Genomic DNA, 19,946 nt, shown 5'->3' with positions numbered 1-19,946 from the left:
GTAGATTTAGATATATAACACAATTCACAGAGAAATTACAACTGTCAACTGTAGAGAAACTTATTAGGATTTCATGTTTCGTAATGGAACTTCCTAGTAGAGTTAAAAATATATACAGTACTGGGATTCTAAATCCTGCAAGTCAGAGTAGCAGAATTGTGTCCAAGTCCTCTACGCAGTTTTAATCTATGAGAATTTAAAGTACTTCATATAAAAGTTTATAAAAACAAACTCCCTCTCACAGGTTGCAAAAACATCTCTAAATGGGCTGATACCTGATTATAATTTTAGTTCATTCACTGAAATATGACAATGAGATAATGTGTTTTTTCTCTTTAGTAGAGTATCTGCTGCAATGAGCATTTGTAACAAGTTGCACTGCGTGCCTGAGAGGAACTACAGCCCAGGCATAAATGTCACAAATATTCGTAACGCTGTAAATGCCAGTAAATTGCGAAATAAAAACTCATCAGACAGACAGAAAACAAGCAACAACTTGAAGTTTTGAGTTGGTCCATATGACATGCTCCAGTAACTAATTGGCAGTGCATTGCCCTACAAGGCAGTGGTCAGGTCTGTGTCCCCGTCAACCAAACAGTTTTAATCCATCACGAATAATTATCAAACAATACTTGAATTCTAGATAAAGGCTAATTACAGTGATCAAAAGATTAACTGTGTTACGATTGCCACCAAATACTGTTGAGTCAGCATCACACTGGAACGCGACATTTTGCTTCTCCCTCGAGTTGCCTTTCAATGATTTTTGGCATTATAAGCATAATAGAAAATGAAATTAAATAGTTATTGAAACAATATATGAAAGTAAATCAAATGAACTGAGGTATTTTAGTGAAGTAGTCAAAATCAGCATGAAACGTAACTGTATCCATTACACATAAAAAATAGACAAATAAATAAAAAGTGGAGCAAAAAATTTGCTCGTACATACTGCCTTGAAAATGCATATGAACAGTAAAAATAAATTGATTTGGAATAACTTAGAACCATGGAACATAATGTACTGACAATTAGTGTATGCAATGCCATATGTGAACAATACTATACATTATTAGAGTAGAACAACGCTGCTGAAGACTTGTATTCTGGACAGTCTTGACAGTCTTCCTCTCTAGCACTAAAACATTCTTCAGTACTTTGCAGGTTCTGTTCTACAGCTTCAAATCCTTTCAACTGCATCTTTCCCACGTATTCCTCCTCTTCAGAGTCAGGTATTTCACTGTAGCCATCTTTTGTACCCACTGCATCACTGCTTGATTTCCTATTTCTTTCGAGGACTTGTTTATTTTGCTTATGCCTAGTCATGTTAATAAAGCCAACTGCACTTTGTCTTTTAATACTCTTCATATGTGGCAGGTTTGTATTTTTACCAACATAAATCTGTTTCTGCCAACCACGTTTTCTTGACTTTGGAAGTTTGCCTTTACTTTCTTGCGATTCTTTGAAACTGTCTTTAATTGTTTCGGTTTCACGTGCAAACGTATTTGCTGTTTTGTCTAACTCCATGAGAAGTTCCTTACTGTCAACCTCATTTGCAGGTTTAACGGTTGTTCTGCTTTTTCTCATTGTCCTTCCCACACTAATACGTTCAAGCAGATTCTCTCTCTCTTTGAAAACTGGAAAAGTGAACAAGAATGCCGAAAGCGTTTAACAATTGAATTTCATACAAATCAATTAATGCCACTGTGAAAAATTTCTAGTATTCTCTAAAGACCTGTGTTTAGTGCATAATTCCCATGCGCAGAAGCTGAATTGCACTTCGCTTCGCCAGAACAGTAAATGGAAAAGTCTTCAATCGTCCACAGCTTTTATTCCAGAGATCCTCTTGTATTTTCGAGGATGAATGAGTCATCATCTGAAAGTAAATTACAATAATAATCTATAAATAATCATTATATTACAATAAAAGTGTATGTGATACATGAAAAATAGTGTGTAGGGAAAGCAATTTAACTGTTTTTCACACAAAGAGTAGTGTGGTGTGAATAAAAAAGGTATCATTAATTGAATGGCAATTTAAACACTTTAAACTAGTTGCATTAAAATTTTGAAAAACTGTTTCAGTTTCACTCATACAATGTGGCAAGGATATGATGTCGCCAGGTCATGTTGTATGCTTTACGTAAGTAAAAAAAGACGGCAACCAGGTGTTGGCGTCGGGAAAAGGCTGTTCGTATGGCAGACTCGAGGGACACAAGATTATCAGTGATAGAGCGACCCTGGCGGAAGCCACCCTGACACTGGAGCCAGTAGGCCACATGACTCCAAGACCCAACCCAACCGCCAACACACCATACATTCCAGCAGCTTACAAAGAACGTTGGTAAGGCTAATGGGCTGATAGCTATCCACATCAAGCGGGTTTTTACCGGGTTTGAGCACCAGAATGATGGTGCTCTCCCGCCATTGAGATGGAAAGACACTATCACACCAGATCCAGTTGAAGATGATGAGGAGATGTTGCTTGTAGTCAGATGAGAGATGTTTAATCATTTGACTGTGGATCCGATTTGGTCAAGAAGCTGTTTTGGGGCAATGTGCAAGGGTACTGAGGAGCTCCCATACTGTTAAGTGGGGCGTTATAGGATTCACTGTAGTGTGCAGTGAATGAGAGGACTTTCCCTTCCAGTCGCTATTTGAGAGAGGAAGGCTGGTGGGTAATTCTTCGACACAAAGGCTCGAGTACCGTGCTCAGCAATCGTGTTGGTGTCAGTAGGTAACACACCATTCACATTAAAACTGGGGACACCTGTTGGGGTCTGGTACTTGACAACATATTTGATCTTTGTCCAGACTTGGGAAGGTGACATACGGCACCTGATGGTCGAGATATATTTCTCCCACCCAACACTCCTGTTTCCGTTGTTTGATAAGCTGGCAAATGTGCGCACGAAGCTGTTTAAAGGCTATGAGGTGCCCCAAGTAAAAGAGCTGCTTATGCCGCTGTAGAGCTCACCGAAGCTCCTTAATTGCTTCAGCATCTTCAGGTGACAACCGAGGGACTGCTTTTCACCAGGGGCACCCTAAAGAGCGAGGGATCGTGTCTTCTGCCACAGAAACGACTGTTGTAGTCAGCTGCTCAACCATCACATTGATGTTGCCATGTGGGGAAGATTCAACGGTGACAGCAGAGGTGAAAGTTTCCCAGTCCACCTTGTTTAAAGCCCATCTGGGCAGGTGTCCGTGGGCCTGCCACCTGGGTAGTGACAAGAAGATGGGGAAATGGTCACTACCACACAGGTCATCAAGTGCTCTCCAGTGGACAGATGGGAAAAGTCCTGGGCTGCAAATTGATAAATCAATGGCCTCGTAACTCCCATGAGCCACACTGAAATGTGTGGTGGCCCCAGTATTTAAGAGGCAGAGGTCGAACTGATACAGTGAAGTTTCGACATCTCTGGCTCAGCCAATCTCCCAAAAGTAGGAAAAGTTTAGGGAGTGGGTCACTTAATGCAGTTAATACATTCAAGGACACTGTCCCATCTGGAGGAAGATACACATTGCAAACAGTTATTTCCTGCGTCGTCCTTATTCTGACAGCCACACCTTCAAGAGGAGTTTGAAGGGGTGCAGGTTCACTATAGACTGAGTTTAGGACATAAATGCAAACTCCACCAGATACACTATTATAGTGGCTACTGTTCCTATAGTACCCCTTATAGCCGCGGAGGGCAGGGGTCCGCATTTCCGGGAACCAGGTTTCCTGGAGGGCAATGCAGAAAGCAGGTGTAAAGCTTAACAATTGCTGTAGCTCAGCCAGGCGGTGAAAAAAACTGCTGCAATTCCACTGGAGGATGTCATCGTGAGACCGGGAAGGCATGGAACATTCAATGAGGCCTCTGGGTCACCTGCTGCCACAAAATTTTTGCCTGAGCAGTCTATATCCATTGTCACAGAGTTTGGCGAGATCTAGGTCCTCAGCGGATGCCAGAATCTCCACCTCATCTGCAGATGCAGAGCTTGTAGGTAGCTGTGGTGTGGGTGCCACAGCAACTCCCTTGGTCTTGGTGACCTCCTTTTTGGATTTATCTCTCTTCTTTATGAATTTCTCTCACTGCTCCTTGGGTTTCCCTGGCTGGGAGGACGCCACTGATTCAGTCTCCGGGACTGAGGATGAGTGTGAAGCCTTACAACCAGCTGCTTTTGGGCTCTTCAGCCACTGGTGGGTGTCATCTTTCCCACTGGCAGAAACCGGGGAAGGGAGTGACCCAAGGGACCCCTTCCTAGTGAGTGGAGCCAAAGAAAACTTATGCTTCTCCGGCTCAGAAGTGGGGACTGATAACCCAGAATGGTTGAGGGGGTGTTGCTCCTGAAGTAGCTGGTGCAGGAGCAAAAGGGAGGGAAGTGTCCCCAACCGTCAAGGGGGCAGGTGCAGTCTTTTGGTTCTGAGAAGCGACAGGAATGCGAGGTACTGATGGGGAGACAACTGTTTTCGTAGTGGCAGCATAAGAGGTGGTCATAGCCACAGGATGTACGCACTCAAATTTCCTCTTAGCCTCAGTGTATGTCAGTCCACCACATTAGGCATCTGATATGGTCATTGAGAGAAAGAGTTCAGGCTGGGTATGGACAATACGCAGACAACAGAAATGCACGACACACTTTGGTTACAGAAAACTGGAAGCAACAAGTGGGTGCCCAGGACTGCACCTTCTGTACGGCATCCTATAACCAGTGTTCAGCGACATCCATAGTTGCAGATCAACTGTAGATGCAAAAGTCATCAGTGAACAGGGAGGGTGACACTGTAGACCCCACAGCTGCAGATAGACCATTGATAACCACTAGAAAAGGGGGACCCCATTCTATTGTACATGGGGAGCACTGCAGGAACACCAGCTTGAACCTGGAAAGTACAGTGAGACAAGAAGCTTGGGACAAGCACTGGGAGCTGGCTATAGAGATAGTGATTGTTGAGGGTAATGAGGATGTGGTGTCATAAGCCCTGAGCAAGTTGAAGATGACAGCGGTAATAACTTGATGGTGGGCAAAAGCTGACTGAACAGCAGACTCCAGGTAGACCATATTGTCAGCAACAGAATGGCCTTGGTGAAAACCAGCTTGGGACAGAGCCGAAAGACCCCAAGACTCAAGTTACCAACACAACTGTTGTTTCATCATAGTTTCAAGCAATTGGAGAGAACATTAGTGAGACTAATTGGGAGACAGCTGACCAGCTCAATGGGATGTTCATCCGGTTTCGGTACTGGAGTGATCACGACCAATTGAGATGAAGATTCACTCTCACTCCAGACAGTTGAAAAATGGCAAGGCTATGACTTTGCTAATCCACAGATAAGAATTTGGGCATTTGGCTGCATATGTGGATGTAGCCCAGCTCTGGACTGTGTCAGGACAAAGGGATAGGCACTGAGGAATTTGCACTCACTGGACAGAGCATTATATAGCTGTAGGTGACATGTAGTAAACAGTAAAGGAAGTCACTTCACCTGCTATTTAAGGACACAAAATGCAAGCTGTTAATTCTCAGGTGCAGGGTTTGAGCATACTGAAAAGCAAAATGTTCGGCAACAGAGTCTGGATCAGTGTAGACATCACCATCCACAGAGAAATCAAATTTTTGCACAAACCAGTGAAGGAGGGGTACATTGTCCAACAGCAGTAACATAACTGCTCCCGGCATTTCTGTTTCTGTCACTTTATGAGATGACTGACCTTGGCACAGAAGGCAATGAGTGCTTCAAGATTCTATCTTCTGATGGGGGGATCCCAAGGAAGAGGGAACCACTGAGTCAATTGCCAATAGAATAGTTGCAGTTGTACTCTGAATCACATCAATTCTTCCATGAGGCAGGGTGCAAAGGATGACGGCAGTGCTGAAAGCATTCCAATCAGCTTTGGAGAGTACCCATCTGGGTGGGGGCCCAGGCGTGTGATTCTGAGGAAGGGTCAAAACAATCAGAAAAACGATCACTGTCACTCAGATCATGGTGGACTCTTCAGTGATGGGATGGGAGAAGACCTGGGCTATATATGGAAAGGTCAAGACCCATGTCCCACACTGAAGTGTGTGGGAACACCAGCATTCAAGAGGCAATGATTGAACTCTGCAAGCAAGTTTCTGACAGCTTACTGTGAACAGTAGCCACAGTTGCATTCCATAAAGGGTTGTGGGGATTGAAGTCTTCCAGTATTAGGAAGGGCGGCGGGCACTGAGAAAACAGTGCAGACAATGCATTCTGATTCACTTCATCATTGGCAGGGAGATACAGACTGCAGATGGTGAATTCCTCAGATGTCTACACACGAATTACCACAGCCTCCAAGGGCATGTTGAGTGGACACACTTGCTGTAGACGGAGTCAAGAACATATGTGCAAACATCACCCGGCACTCCTTCATGGTCAGTGTGATTCTTAAAATAGTTCCATTAGCCTTGGAGGTTCCACATTGCTTGGAAACAAGTTTCCTGGCGAGGACGGGGAAGGGGAGGGGGGGGGGGGGGGGGGGACACAGGTGAAATGCACAAAGACACTGTAGCTGTCATGTGGCAGAGACAACCTCTACAGTTCACTAGAGGATCACATTCTCAGTAACCTGTAGTGGATGCAAAGGGACCAAGGAGGCAGATCATGCCTCGGTGCTGCCATCTGGTATGAAGATACACCACCAACACACATTTGTTGCGTATCACGGTTCGAGGGAGGGGAGGGGGAGGTGTCCAGAGCAATTGGCGTCACCCCAGTAACAGTCTCAAGGATACAGAGGTGGAACAACATGAGGGGTCTGACAGGAGGGGGGCCATCAAAATCTCCCTATTTATGGAGGACTTTTCTTGTCCTTAGACGATTAGACTCCTGTGAGGGCTAGTCTGCACCTGATTCTAGGACAGTGGAGGAACACAAAGTCCTACAACCTGCAACTCCTTCAGCCACTGGCTGGCATCTGATAGCAGGACAGCTGAGTTTTGGCAGGGGGTGTCCCAACGAATCCCTCTCTGGATATGTCTGCTGAAGGAGGACATTACTTCTCCAGGTGGGGTTGTGGACTGGTATCCCCAATGGACAGAGATTTGACACTCCAAAAAGGGGTGTTGGGGACAATATCCAACCACCAAGGAAGCGGCTGTATTTGAGTGGCCTCAATGGCCAGATGAAGACATGGAGGATGCTGACATGGTCACTAAAGAGGGCATTGTCATCGTAGCCGTAGCGTACAACATTGTCTTATGTACAGGATGTAGGCGATTGCATTTCTTCTGGTCCTCCTGATGTGTGAGACAGTCTAGGGTCTTGTATTCCTCGTTTTCTTTCTCACTTGAAAATGGTGCAGTCTGGTGAACCCCCCACAGTTGATACACATGGGGGGGAGGAGCACAAGGAATGTTCATGCACAACTGACAGCCACAATTCCTACAGAAAGGTTTGGCATTGCAAGCATATATGCAAATCGCTTGCACTTGTAGCATTGCATGCTAAGATGAATATACAGCTTGACCTTCACAGGAAGTCACCTTCGAAGGCCAAGATCGGTCTGTAAAAGAAGATCTCAGTGAAAAATGATAGCCTGCAACATGGGAGTTATAGTGACAGGAATGTCACCCAGCTTGTTGCATGCAAGCAGCACCCGCAACTGAGCAGGGGGAGACACATTAAACAGCATTAAACGGTTTGTAGTCAAAATGGAGTCCCTGTTCATCCGAAAACAAACCAAGCTTTGTGTGTGTGTGTGTTTTGCGGGGGGGGGGGGGGGGGGGGGGGGGGGGGGGGGGGGGGGGGGGTGAGGCGCAATTCTTTTGTCTTGTCTCTGAGCCTTTGCCCCTATCATGGCATAGTCAGGGAAGGGAACCTTTTGGGGTCTTACCTCTCCACACTGTCTTAGCTCCAGAAGACACTGCTGGTTACTTTACGTGCAAATCTCCTGCCATGGGATCAACCACTCCAAACGATTACCCTACCAACGGCACCACCACCCACAGCAACAATACCCAGGCCAGTAAACTGTTGCCTGTAGTGCCTGTGCCCCAGCCGTGACGGGCATATACTCCTTTGCTTGCTTGGGGAATTTTCAACTCAGGCACCAACAATAAGATTCCTGTGTGGTCAGGGGGCTACCAACGTGCAAATACTTGATCCCCAACCCCCATCGCAACAGAATGGCTACCGTGCTTGGTTTTGAGCGGCACAAAGGTGGAATACACGCTGTATTCGGCAACCTTCAATGCATGTACCGCACTTCTGTAAAATTTAGAAAAATTGCAGCAAGTCAACCCCAACATAAGGACCATACAATTAATAACGAAAAGTTGTAGAAGGCTGGAAGATAAGACAATGTGTCTAAAACACAATTCAGATACAAGCACAATCAACACCAAGAAAACCAGCCAATGGAAAAAAAAATAAATAAAAAAAAGAATACGAGAGAAATAAACTTGCAGCACAGAAAGTGAAGTAGTGCTGCAAGGTCTGGGCCCTTGTGGTGGTCAACCAGGTACTCACAAGAGAGATGTGAGCCCTCTGGGGGTGGTTGGTTGGTTGGTTTATGGTATTGAAGGGACCAGACGGCTACGGTCATCAGTCCCTTTTTCCAAAACTTCAAACACCCACACAGAATAAAAACAAACAATGGAGATGACAACAGATGACACAGGACAAGAAAGACTCAGACAGAGACCAGACAAAAGGAATTAAAATCACACACAGTGTGACAGTGGTTGGCTGACCATAAGTGTGACTGGTTGGCTGACCATAGAGACAAAAAAGGAAAAGCCAACCACCTAGAAACACACTAAAAAAAATAACCCAGTCTAAAATCGTAGGCCAAGGGCCAGACTCAAAACAAAAAAAAAAATGACAAACACTCAGATTAAGAGATAAAAGCCCCTTGCCCAAATAAAACACAAAACTAAGCCTGCCATGGCAGTGTCATCTGTTAAAAGGGCAGGGAGAGTATCAGGCAGCGCTAACGTCTGCCTGAGCACAGCTAAAAGGGGACAGGCCAACAAAATGTGGACCACCGTCAAAGCAGATCCACAGTGACATAGAGGTGGGTCCTCACGGCGCAGTAAGTGGCTGTGCGTTGTCCGGGTGTGCCCAATGCGCAGCTGGCAGAGGACAACAGACTCCTTGCGAGAGACCCACAAGGAGAAGTGCCACGCACTGGTAGCCTCCTTGATGGCCCGAAGTCTGTTTGGTGAAAGCAGGGTGCGCCATTCTTCACCCCAGGTGCGAAGGACATTCTGCCGCAAAACTGCTCTGAGGTCACTCTCCGAAAGCCCAATCGATAAGGCTGGTGCACCAACAGCCTGTTTGGCCAGCATGTCAACACATTCATTGACCGGGATGCCGACATGACCTGGGGTCCACACAAAGACCACAGAGCAGCCGCAATGGGCAAGAGTATGGAGGGACTCCTGGATAGCCATCACCAGACGAGAGTGAGTGAAACACTGGTCGATAGCTCTTAAGCCGCACAGGGAGTCGCTACAGATAACAAAGGAGTCACCTGAGCGGGAGTGGATATACTCTAGGCCACGAGAGATGGCGAAAAGCTCAGCAGTGAAAATGCTGCAGCCAGCCGGCAATGAATGTTGTTCATAATGGCCCCCTAGAGTGAGAGCATAACCAACATTACCAGCACAACCATCGAACCGTCAGTGTAGACAACGCTAGAGCCCTGATATGTGGCAAGGATGGAAAGAAAGCGGTGGCCCTGTGCCAATTCGAGCCGAAGGCATGGGCAGGGCACACACCACGGGGGTGTACGCAGAGGGGCCCGAAAAAGAGTTGGAAGAGGGAAAACTCCAAGCCTGGAGAGAACCTCTCAGATGCGAACTGCAATCGTACAACCCGACCGGGGCTGATGTTCCGGTAGATGGACGACAGACTGAGGGAACAGGAGACGATAATTCGGATGCCCAGGCAAGCTACAAACGTGTGTAGCATAAGAGGCCAGTAAATGTTGGCACCGAAACTGCAGTGGAGGGACACTTGCCTCTACAAGTATGCTGTTCACAGGGCTGGTCCGGAAAGCTCCAATGGCAAGTCGGATCCCGCTGTGAGGGATGGGGTCCAGCACCTGCAATGCAAAAGGGGATGCTGAACCATAAGCCAGGCTCCCATAATCCAGACGGGACTGAATTAACGCCTGATAGAGCTGTAAGAGGGTAGATCAGTCGGCTCCCCAGCTGGTGTGGCTCAAGCAACGCAGATCATTAAGATGCCGCCAACACACCTGTTTAAGCTGCCGAATGTGAGGGAGCCAAGTCAACCGGGCATCAAAAACCACACCCAAAAACCGATGGGTCTCCACCACAGCAAGAGGTTCGCCGTCAAGATAAAGCTGTGGCTCATGGCAAACAGTGCGTCGCCAGCAGAAATGCATAGTGCAGGTCTTGGCAGCCGAAAACTGGAAGTCATGCGCTACAGCCCAAGACTGCACCTAGCGGATAGCACCCTGCACCTGACGTTCAGCAGCTGCAATGCCAATGGAGTTATAGTAGATGCAGAAGATGTCAGCATACAAGGAAGCTGAGACAGACGTTCTCAACCGCAGCGATCCCATTAATTGCAATTAAAAACAGACAGACACTTAAGACAGAGCCCTGCGGTACCCCGTTCTCCTGAACTCGGAGGGGGGATATGGGAGGCCACAACTTGCACACGGAAGGTACGATGCGACAGAAAATTTCGTATGAAAATCGGCAGTGGACCCCGAAGACCCCAACCATGAAGCGTAGAGAGGATGTGATGTCGCCGTGTCGTATCATATGCCTTCTGCATGTCAAAAAAGACAGCGACTAGGTGCTGACAGCGGGCAGAGGCCGTATTGATGGCAGACTCCAGGCTCACCAGATTATCGGCAGCAAGGCGGCCCTTACGGAACCCACCCTGAGATGGAGCCAGAAGGCCACGAAATTCGAGTACCCAACTCAAGCGCCAGCTCACCATGCGTTCGAGCAACTTGCAAAGAATGTTGTTGAGGCTAATGGGGCGGTAGCTGTCCACCTCCAGTGGGTTCTTGCCAAGTTTTAGAACAGGGATGACGATGCTTTTCCGCCACTGCAACGGGAATTCACCCTCGACCCAGATACGGTTGTAGACAGTGGATGCGATCTGGCCCGGGAGCCGTATCAGTGCAAGTGGCTAAGGCACTTTGGAATTCCCACTAACTGAACAGAACAGGGTGGGATTCAGGGTGGCGCGTGTGAAATGAAAGGCTCCGGCGTTCCAACGGCTCTTACAGGGAGCGGAAGGCCAGTGGGTAATTCGCAGAAGCAGAACTCTGAGCAAAATGCTCTGCTAAGCGGTTGGCAATTGTGTCGGGGTCAGTACAAACGGCTCCATTCAGTGAAAGCGCAGGGACACTGACGGGGGTCCGATAGCCATAGAGTCGCCTAATCTTAGCCCACACCCACGATGGGGAGGTACGGAGACCAATGGTGGAGACATATTGTTCCCAGCACTCCTGCTTGTGTTGGCGAATGATGCGGCAGGCCCGCGCACGGAGCCATTTAAAGGCAATGAGGTGTTGTAATGAGGGATGCCGCTTGTGATGCTGGAGCGCCCGCCTGCTATCTTTAATCACCTCAGCGATCTCGGGCGACCACCAAGGCACAGTCCTCCGCCGAGGGGACCCAGAAGAACAGGGAATGGCAGATTCTGCTGCATTAACGATGCTGGTGGTAACTGAGTGAACCACGGCATCAATGGTGTCATTGGAAAGAGGCTCAATACTGGCAATGGAGGAGAACAAGTCCCAGTCAGCCTTATTCATAGCCCATCTGTAGGTGCACCTAGAAGAGGGACGCTGTGGCAGTGACAGAAAGATCGGAAAGTCGTCATTACCGCACAAGTCGTGGTGCACACTCCATTGGACAGACGGTAACAGGCTAGGGCTCCAGATTGAAAGGTCGATGGCTGAGTATGTGCAATGCACCACACTGAAATGTGTGAAGGCACCATCATTTAAGAGGGAGAGGCCGAGTTGTGCCAATACATGCTCAACGGATCTGCCTCTGCCTGTTGCCACTGATCCACCCCACAGAAGGTTATGGGCGTTGAAGTCGCTCAGTAACAGAAAAGGTGGTGGCAATTTGGCTACCAGCACAGCCAGGACATGCTGCGGGCCATCACCATCCGGTGGAAGATACAGACTGCAGACAGTAAGAGCCAGAGGCGTTCACACCCGAACAGCGACAGTCTCTAGAGGTGTTTGGAGAGGAACAGACTCGCAGTGAAGGGAGTGAAGGACGTAGATGAAGACGCCACCAGAGACCCTGTCGTAAGCTGCCCGGTTCCTATAATAACCCCGATAGCCACGGAGGGTGGGGGTTCGCATCACCGGAAACCAAGTTTCTTGAAGAGCGATGCAGAGGAAAGGGTGAAGGCTGAGAAGTTGTCGGAGCTCAGCAAGATAGTGGATAAAACCGCTGCAGTTCCACTGGAGGATGACATTATCCATGGCCGAGAAAAGCATGAAGGGACTGGGGAGGTAGATTACGCCACCTGGTCACCTGCTGCCACCGACTAGTACCTGTGCAACTGCTATCCATTGCATCTGAAGGACCGGCGAGATCCAGGTCCTCAGCGGATGCCAAATCTTGACCTCATCCTCAGACACAGAGCTTGAAGATTGCGAAGGGGTGGGTGCCACCGCGAGTTCCTTGGTCTTAGTGTTCTTCTTCTTGGCTTTCTCACACTGCTCCTTGGGTTTCACTGGCTGGGAGCACTTCACCGATTCAGTCTCCGGAACAGAGGAGGATTGCGAAGCCCTATGACCAGCTGGTTGTGGGCACTTATGCCACTGTTGGGCGTCAACCTTCCCACCTGTGGAAGCCTGGGAAGGGAGGCACCCAAGGGACCCCTTGCGAGCGAAAGAAGCAGAAGTTGGACGCTTCTCTGGCTTAGAAGCGGGGACGGACGTCCCCGATGGGTGGGGGTGGGAGGGTGTGTTGCTCCCGAAGTAGGTGGTGCAGGAGCAACAGGGGGGGGATAGTGCCCCCTACGGGCAAGGGGGCAGGTGTTGTATGGTTCAGCGATCCGACTGGAATTCGCGAAACAGATGGTGCTAACACAGTTTTCGTTGCAGCGGCATGTGAGGAAGTCATTTGCACAGGATGCAGCCGTTCATATTTCCTCTTATCCTCAGTATAGGTCAGTTGGTCCAGGGTCTTATATTCCACGATTTTGCGCTCTTTCTGTAAGATCCTGCAGTCTGGCGAGCGAGGTGAATGATGCTCTCTGCAGTTGACACAGATGGGAGGCGGGGCACATGGAGTATTGGGATGTGATGGGCGTCCGCAATCTCGACATGCGAGGCTGGAAGTACAGCGGGAAGCCATATGGTCAAACTTCCAGCACTGCATCAGGGGGAGGGATATAGGGCTTGACATCACACCGGCAGACCATCACCTTGACCTTCTCCGGTAATGTATCACCCTCAAAGGCAAAGATGAAGGCATCGGTAGCAACCTGATTATCCTTTGGACCCCGATGAACGCGCAGGATGAAATGAACAGCTCGACGCTCTAAGTTGGCGTGCAGCTCGTCATCAGACTCCAAAAGTAGGTCCCTATGGAAAATAATACCCTAGACCATATTTAAACTTTTATGTGGTGTGATGGTAATGTTAACTCCCCCCAACTTGTCACAAGCAAGTAACATTCGTGACTGGGCAGAGGATGCTGTTTTTATCGAAACTGACCCCGAGCGCGTTTTGGACAAGCCCTCCACCTCCCCAAACTTATCCTCTAAATGCTCTACGAAGTATTGAGGCTTTGTCGACATGACTAACTCCCCATCAGCTCCCTTACAAACTAGGAACTAGGGCGAATAAGGGTCACTGCCATCCTGAGACTTACGGTGTGGCAGGGAAGGGAACATTTTGGGATCATATTTTTGACCGTTGAATTGAGCGAGAATGCACAGAGACTGCTGGTGGCTGGCCACAAGCGAGAGATGATGTACCATGCTTCATTGTGGGTCATCCGCCCTGATGCCACCTACTCCGACCCACGAGCACCATCCAGCCTCAGCAAGGGCCATCTGGCAGGATGGCCATTGTCGGGAGTCCCGATACCCCAGGAAGATAGGTATCTAATCCTTGGCAAGTGTGGGGAGTTAACGGCGCAGGCATCAACGGACTGGCTACCGTGCTGGATATTAGGTGCAAAAATGTCCACGGTTGTCGTCTCTGCAAAAAGCAACACTACACAGTACACAGTGGTAATTGCACCCAGGAACGTATCCTCGCCCAAGAGATGGAAAACGAGCAAGACAGCATTGCAACGACGAGGAAGCCGGCTAAAGTTCTCAATGCACGATGGATACAATGCACCATGTAAGGCGCCCTTCCCCAATTGGCTTGCTCTTCGGAAGAATTTGGAAAAATGGAGGTCAAACCCGAGACGGGACTATCACATAAAGCCGAAAATTTTGACACTCTTTATAGTCGCCTCTTACGACAGGCAGGAATACTGCGGGCCTATTCTTACCCCTGAACCCCCAGGGGTTGGAAAACAAAGAGTAATGTCTGAGTGAAACAGTACGTGGAGACAAAGCCAGTCATAAGGAGTTGATTAGACAAGGCAGAAAGTTTATAGGCATTAAGTGTGCAAAAAATAAATTCAATCAGCGGATACACTGTTTCAAAGTCTGAAGCAGGCTGTTTTCTTCACCTGCAACAGCATGTCTGCCTTTACGAATGCAGAGGAGAACAACCTCCTTCCAAGGCTGGTGAACTACACCTGTTAATGGGACTTGGTTGCTGTTAAAAAAAATAAAGACACAAACACACGGTCCAGCCACATTTATGCGACCATTCGACGTCAGTGTGCAATAACCACTCTCAGACGGCAGGTGGCAGCACTAGCAGTGGAAGGTATATAAAACATGTCAGGGAATGCGGAAAACATTGGAGCTGTTGCCTTAATGGGGAAAGGAAGCAGTTAATCTACTGTCTGAAAGGACACAATCATCAGCTTTCACAGGCCATGGGTGAAAGCATTTCCACAAAAGTTAAGTCTGTGAACTGTTCGTGTGCCACCATGGTTAAAGTGTACAGTGCAAGGTAAAACTGGTGCTGAGGCAACTATTCTGCACCACAGGCCACTGATGAGAGGTGTGGACGACTGATGACAGGCATGCTGACAGCTGGTCACTGACGATGAAGGCAGGAATTTGCACATGAATACAACCACTGGAAATCCATTACGTGGAGACATGTTGCTTTTTCAGATAAGTCACATTTTATGCTCCTTCGGACAGATAGCCATTAGCGGGAACGGGGTAAAACATCTGAAAGCAAACATTCTACAACAATCACCAGAAGGTTCCAGGCCAGAGAAGAGAGTGTTATTGTCTGGGGAATGTTTTCGTGGCATTCCCTGGGTAATCTCTATAATCACTCTGGAAGGCACAAGAGATCAACAAGAGTATGGGACCACCTGAATCCAGCTGTTCGCACCACGGATCCTCAACTGAGAAACCTAGCACACCTATACATGGCATTGGAGTCAGCATGGCTCCACATCCCGTTACCCTCCAGAATCTCTGAGAATATTTCTGCACGAGTAGGAGAACATGGATGAGGCGAGAGGAAAGAAGAGGGATGCCACATGGTGTAATTTTACACAGTGTAAAATTTAATCATTGTTAAATCTTGGTTTAAGAATCATTACAGAAGGTTGTACACTTGGAATAGACCGGGAAATGTAGGAAGGTTTCAGATGGATGCTGGTACGGTAGTGGTTTCGAAAACAGGTTTTGGATTGAAGAACATTTCCAGAGGCAACTGTAGACTATGGTCATAATTTATTGGTTATGAATTACAGATTAAAACTCAAAAAGCATAGGAAAATAGAGAAATTAGACTTTAGGAATACAGCAGATGATGAATGGGTAGATTTGAGAGATGAAATAGTGAAGAAAGCGGATGATCAAATGGCAAAAAGATAAGGCTAAATAGAAATCCCTGGATACCATATGAAATTTTGTATTCAACAGACAAAAGGAGGAATATAAAAATGCAATACACAAAGCAGACAAAAGGGAATAGACATTCTTAAAAAATGAGATTGACTGGAAGAGCAAAATGGCTATGTGGAAAGGACAGAGGAGAAAAACAGATCTGCAGACGCATGCCTTACTTTTGTGTTAATAGATGCTGTTAGTAAGAAAATTAAACAAACCTTTGGAGAAGAAAGGATACAATTGCATGAAAATCAAGAGGTCATGTGGTTACCAAGCAAAGAAGGGCCAAGTAAAACGGGAAGACATATACAGGGTGTTCAATTTGCACTGAAGACACAAAAATGTGTCTAAAGCTACACATTGGATAAAAAAAGTTACAATTCCAATTTGTCTGTCTCAGAAGAGGACAGGACATCTAATGATACCACACTTGACGCACCACCCCACTCCGTGTGCGGGTGGAAACTTTGAAATGTTCAGTATGAAACCTCGTATTTTATTGCAGATTACTATTTTATAGTAAAATCTACATACGTTTTGCTGAAGCATTTTCTTCATTTTGCCAAGATGGTACTGCAATCAGAGGAATAGAAATGGGTACGTAATTGTAATTTACAACACGGTACTTCCCCTTTGCAACAAATGCAAACGACCCCCATGTTCTTTGCTGAGGTACCATTTTTCAATAAGTCTACACTCACAAACCACTGCACGTTTGGCATAACATCCCCATTGGTTATGGAAAGCTGATCATTGACTTTTGTCAGTTAACATACGGTATGGCGTGATGGAGAACAATCTCAATGGTCTGTATTTTATTGACAGCAGGCTGAATGGACACAAATATCAAATGTTTTCGAAACAGGAACTACCAGTGCTACTGCAGGACGTTGGCCTGGACGTTCGACAATGTATGTGCTTTCAGCATGATGGTTGCCCAGCACATTATGCAACTGAAGACAGGAGGTATTACAGCCGGTTTACGCTGGTCGGTGGCTCAGTACAGGTGGCCCTATTAATTGGCCTGCATGGTCTTCAGTAAAATCATTTGAAAAGAGGATCACTAAGTGTATTGAAGTTGGAGGTACTAGGTTTGAATATTTTTATGAAGAAAATGCTCCAGACAAAACTTACACTATGTGATCAAACGCATCCAGACACCTGGCTGAAAATGACTTCCAAGTTCATGGCGCCCTCCATCGGTAATGCTGGAATTCAATATGATGTTGGCCCAGAGTTTGCCTTGATGACAGCATCCACTCTCACAGGCATATATTCAATCAGGTGCTTGAAGGTTTCTTGGGGAATGGCAGCTCATTCTTCACAGAGTGCTGCACTGAGGAGAGGTATCGATGTCAGTTGGTGAGGCCTGGCACAAAGTTGGTGTTCCAAAACATCCCAAGGTGTTCTACAGGATTCAGGTCAGGGTTCTGTGCAGGCCAGTCCATTACAGGGATGTTACTGACGTGCAACCACTCTGCCACAGGCCATGCATTACGAACAGGTGCTCGATCATGTTATAAGGTGCCATCACCATCCACGAATTGCTCTTCAACAGTGGGAAGCAAGAAGGTGCTTAAAACATCAATGTAGACCTGTGCTATGATAGTGCCACCCAAAACAAAGGGTGCAAGCCCGCTCGATGAAAAACACGACCACATCAATAACCCCACCGCCTTCCAATTTTGCTGCTGCCATTACACACACCGGCAGATGACGTTCACCTGGCATTCGCCCATACCCACCCCCCGCCATCGAATCGCCACATCGTGTACTGTGATACGTCACTCTACACAACATTTTTCCATTGTTCAATCATCCAATGTTTACACTCCTTACACCAAGCGAAGTGTTGTTTGGCATTTACTGATGTGATGTGTAGCTTAAGAGCAGCTGCTTGACCATGAAATCCAAGTTTTCTCACCTCCCACCTAACTGTCATAGTACTTGCAGTGGACCCTGATGCAGTCTGGAATTCCTGTGTGATGGTCTGTATAGATGTCTGCCTATTACACATTACGACCCTCTTCAACTGTCAGCGGTCTCTGTCAATCAACAGACGACGCCGGCATGTGCGCTTTTGTGCTGTACGTGTCCCTTCATGTTTCTACTTCACTATCACATCGGAAATAGTGGACTTATGGATGTTTAGGAGTGTGGAAATCTCGCGTACATATGTATGACACAAGTGAGACCCAATCACCTGATCACATTCGAAGCCTGTGAGTTCTGCGGAGTGCCCCATTCAGCTCTCTCACGATGTCAAACGACTACTGAGGCCGTTGATATGGAGTACTGGCAGCACAATGCACCTAATATGAAAAACATATGTTTTTGAGGGTGCCCGGATGCTTTTGATCACACAGTGTATGTAGATTTTGCAGTAGAATCATGATCTGCAATAATAAATGGAGGTTCCCATTGAATATTTCAAAGTTGCCCCCAGCCACCAACACACGGGGCTGAGGGGTCGAATGTGGTACTATTTCAAATGGCTCTATTCTCTTCTGTTATCGTCCACGTTTCATTCCATACATGGCCACACTCCAGAAAAGACAAGCTAACATTTAAATCTAAATTCGATGTTAACACATTTCCCTTCTTCAGAAACATTTTCTGGCCACTGCCAGTCAAAACTTTATATCTTTTCCACTTCGGCCATCATCTGTTATTTTGCTACCACAATAACAAAACTCATCTACTACTTTAAATGTCTCATTTCCTAATCTAATTTCCTCGGCATCACCTGATTTAATTCTATTACATTGCTTTATTCTTGTTTTGCTTTTGTTGATGTTCATTTTATATCCTCCTTTAAAGATAATGTGCTTTCTGTTCAATTTCTCTTCCAAGTCCTTTGCTGTCTCTGACATTACAATGTCATTGGCAAACCTCAAAGTTTTTATTTCTTCTCCCTGAACTTTTATTCCTACTGCTGATTTTCTTTGGCTTCCTTTACTGCCCGCCCAGTATATACACTGAATGACACTGGGTATAGGTTACAACCCTACCTCACTCCCTTCCCAACTAATGCTGGCCTTTTTTCCGCCTTAACTCTTAACTGATGTCTGGTCTCTGTACATAGCCTTTTGCTCCCTATATTTTATACCAACTACCCTCAGAATTTTAAACAGTGTATTACAGTCAACAGTGTTAAAAGCTTTTTTTAATTTACAAATACTGTAAACTTAATTTTGCCTTTCCTAAAGATGTATTTTATGAGAAGTCATAAGTCAGTATTGCCTCACATGTTCCTAGATTTCTCTGGAATCCCATCATCTTCCCTGAGGTCAGCTTCCAACAGTTTTTCCAGTCCTCCGTAAAGAATTCTTGATAGTATTTTGCAACCATGACATACTAACCTGACAGTTCACCAATACAACTGTCAGCACCTGCTTTCTTTGGAATTGGAATTATTACAGCCTCCTTGATGTCAAGGGGTATTTTACCTGTCCAGATGGCTGCCTCTCCCCATACTGTCAGTAGTTCTGCCAAGAGTGTCGTCTACTCCCAGAGCCGTATTTCGATTCAGATCTTTCAGAGTTCTATAGTATTCTTCTCATATTTCATAGTTCCCATCTCATCGTCATTTACGCCCTCTTCCATTTCTATAACATTGCTTTCAAATTCATCTCCCTTCTTTCTACACACTCCTTCCACCTTTCAGGTTTCCTTTCTTTGCTTGGTTTCTCATCCAAGCTCTTTAATTTTCCTGTAGGTGGTATCTCTCTTTCCCCTAGTGAAATACGCTTCTAAGTGTTTATATCTGCCCTCTAGCCATTACGCATTTTCTGTCACACTCATTTTTTCGACATCTGTACTCCCTTTCACCTGCTTTATTTTTATATTCTCTCCTTTCCTTAATTAAATTCAGTATCTACTGTGATATTTTTGGTCCTCTGCTGCCTTAACTATTTCATCTCTCAAAACTAGCCATTTGTCTTCCACTATATTTCTCCTGTTCTAATCAATTGTTGCCTAATGCTACCTCAA

The 19,946-nt window shown here is 46.5% G+C and overlaps 1 protein-coding gene across 1 annotated transcript in view; it reads right to left on the bottom strand.

Annotated features, from left to right (window-relative positions):
- Nucleotides 1-19,946, bottom strand: part of LOC124789867 — a 33,346-nt gene that overhangs the window by 9,214 nt on the left and 4,186 nt on the right. Inside the window, exons 2-3 of the mRNA XM_047257379.1 lie at nucleotides 1,736-1,876; nucleotides 1,069-1,637 (exon numbers count right to left, since the gene is read on the bottom strand). Of these exons, the coding sequence (XP_047113335.1) occupies nucleotides 1,069-1,587 (519 nt within the window). The 5' untranslated portion in view covers nucleotides 1,588-1,637; nucleotides 1,736-1,876. The remainder of the gene's footprint in view (nucleotides 1-1,068; nucleotides 1,638-1,735; nucleotides 1,877-19,946) is intronic.

Source organism: Schistocerca piceifrons, chromosome 3 (genome assembly GCF_021461385.2).
Source record: "Schistocerca piceifrons isolate TAMUIC-IGC-003096 chromosome 3, iqSchPice1.1, whole genome shotgun sequence".
Classification (NCBI taxonomy): domain Eukaryota; kingdom Metazoa; phylum Arthropoda; class Insecta; order Orthoptera; family Acrididae; genus Schistocerca; species Schistocerca piceifrons.
This window is presented reverse-complemented; position numbering and strand designations above follow the sequence as displayed.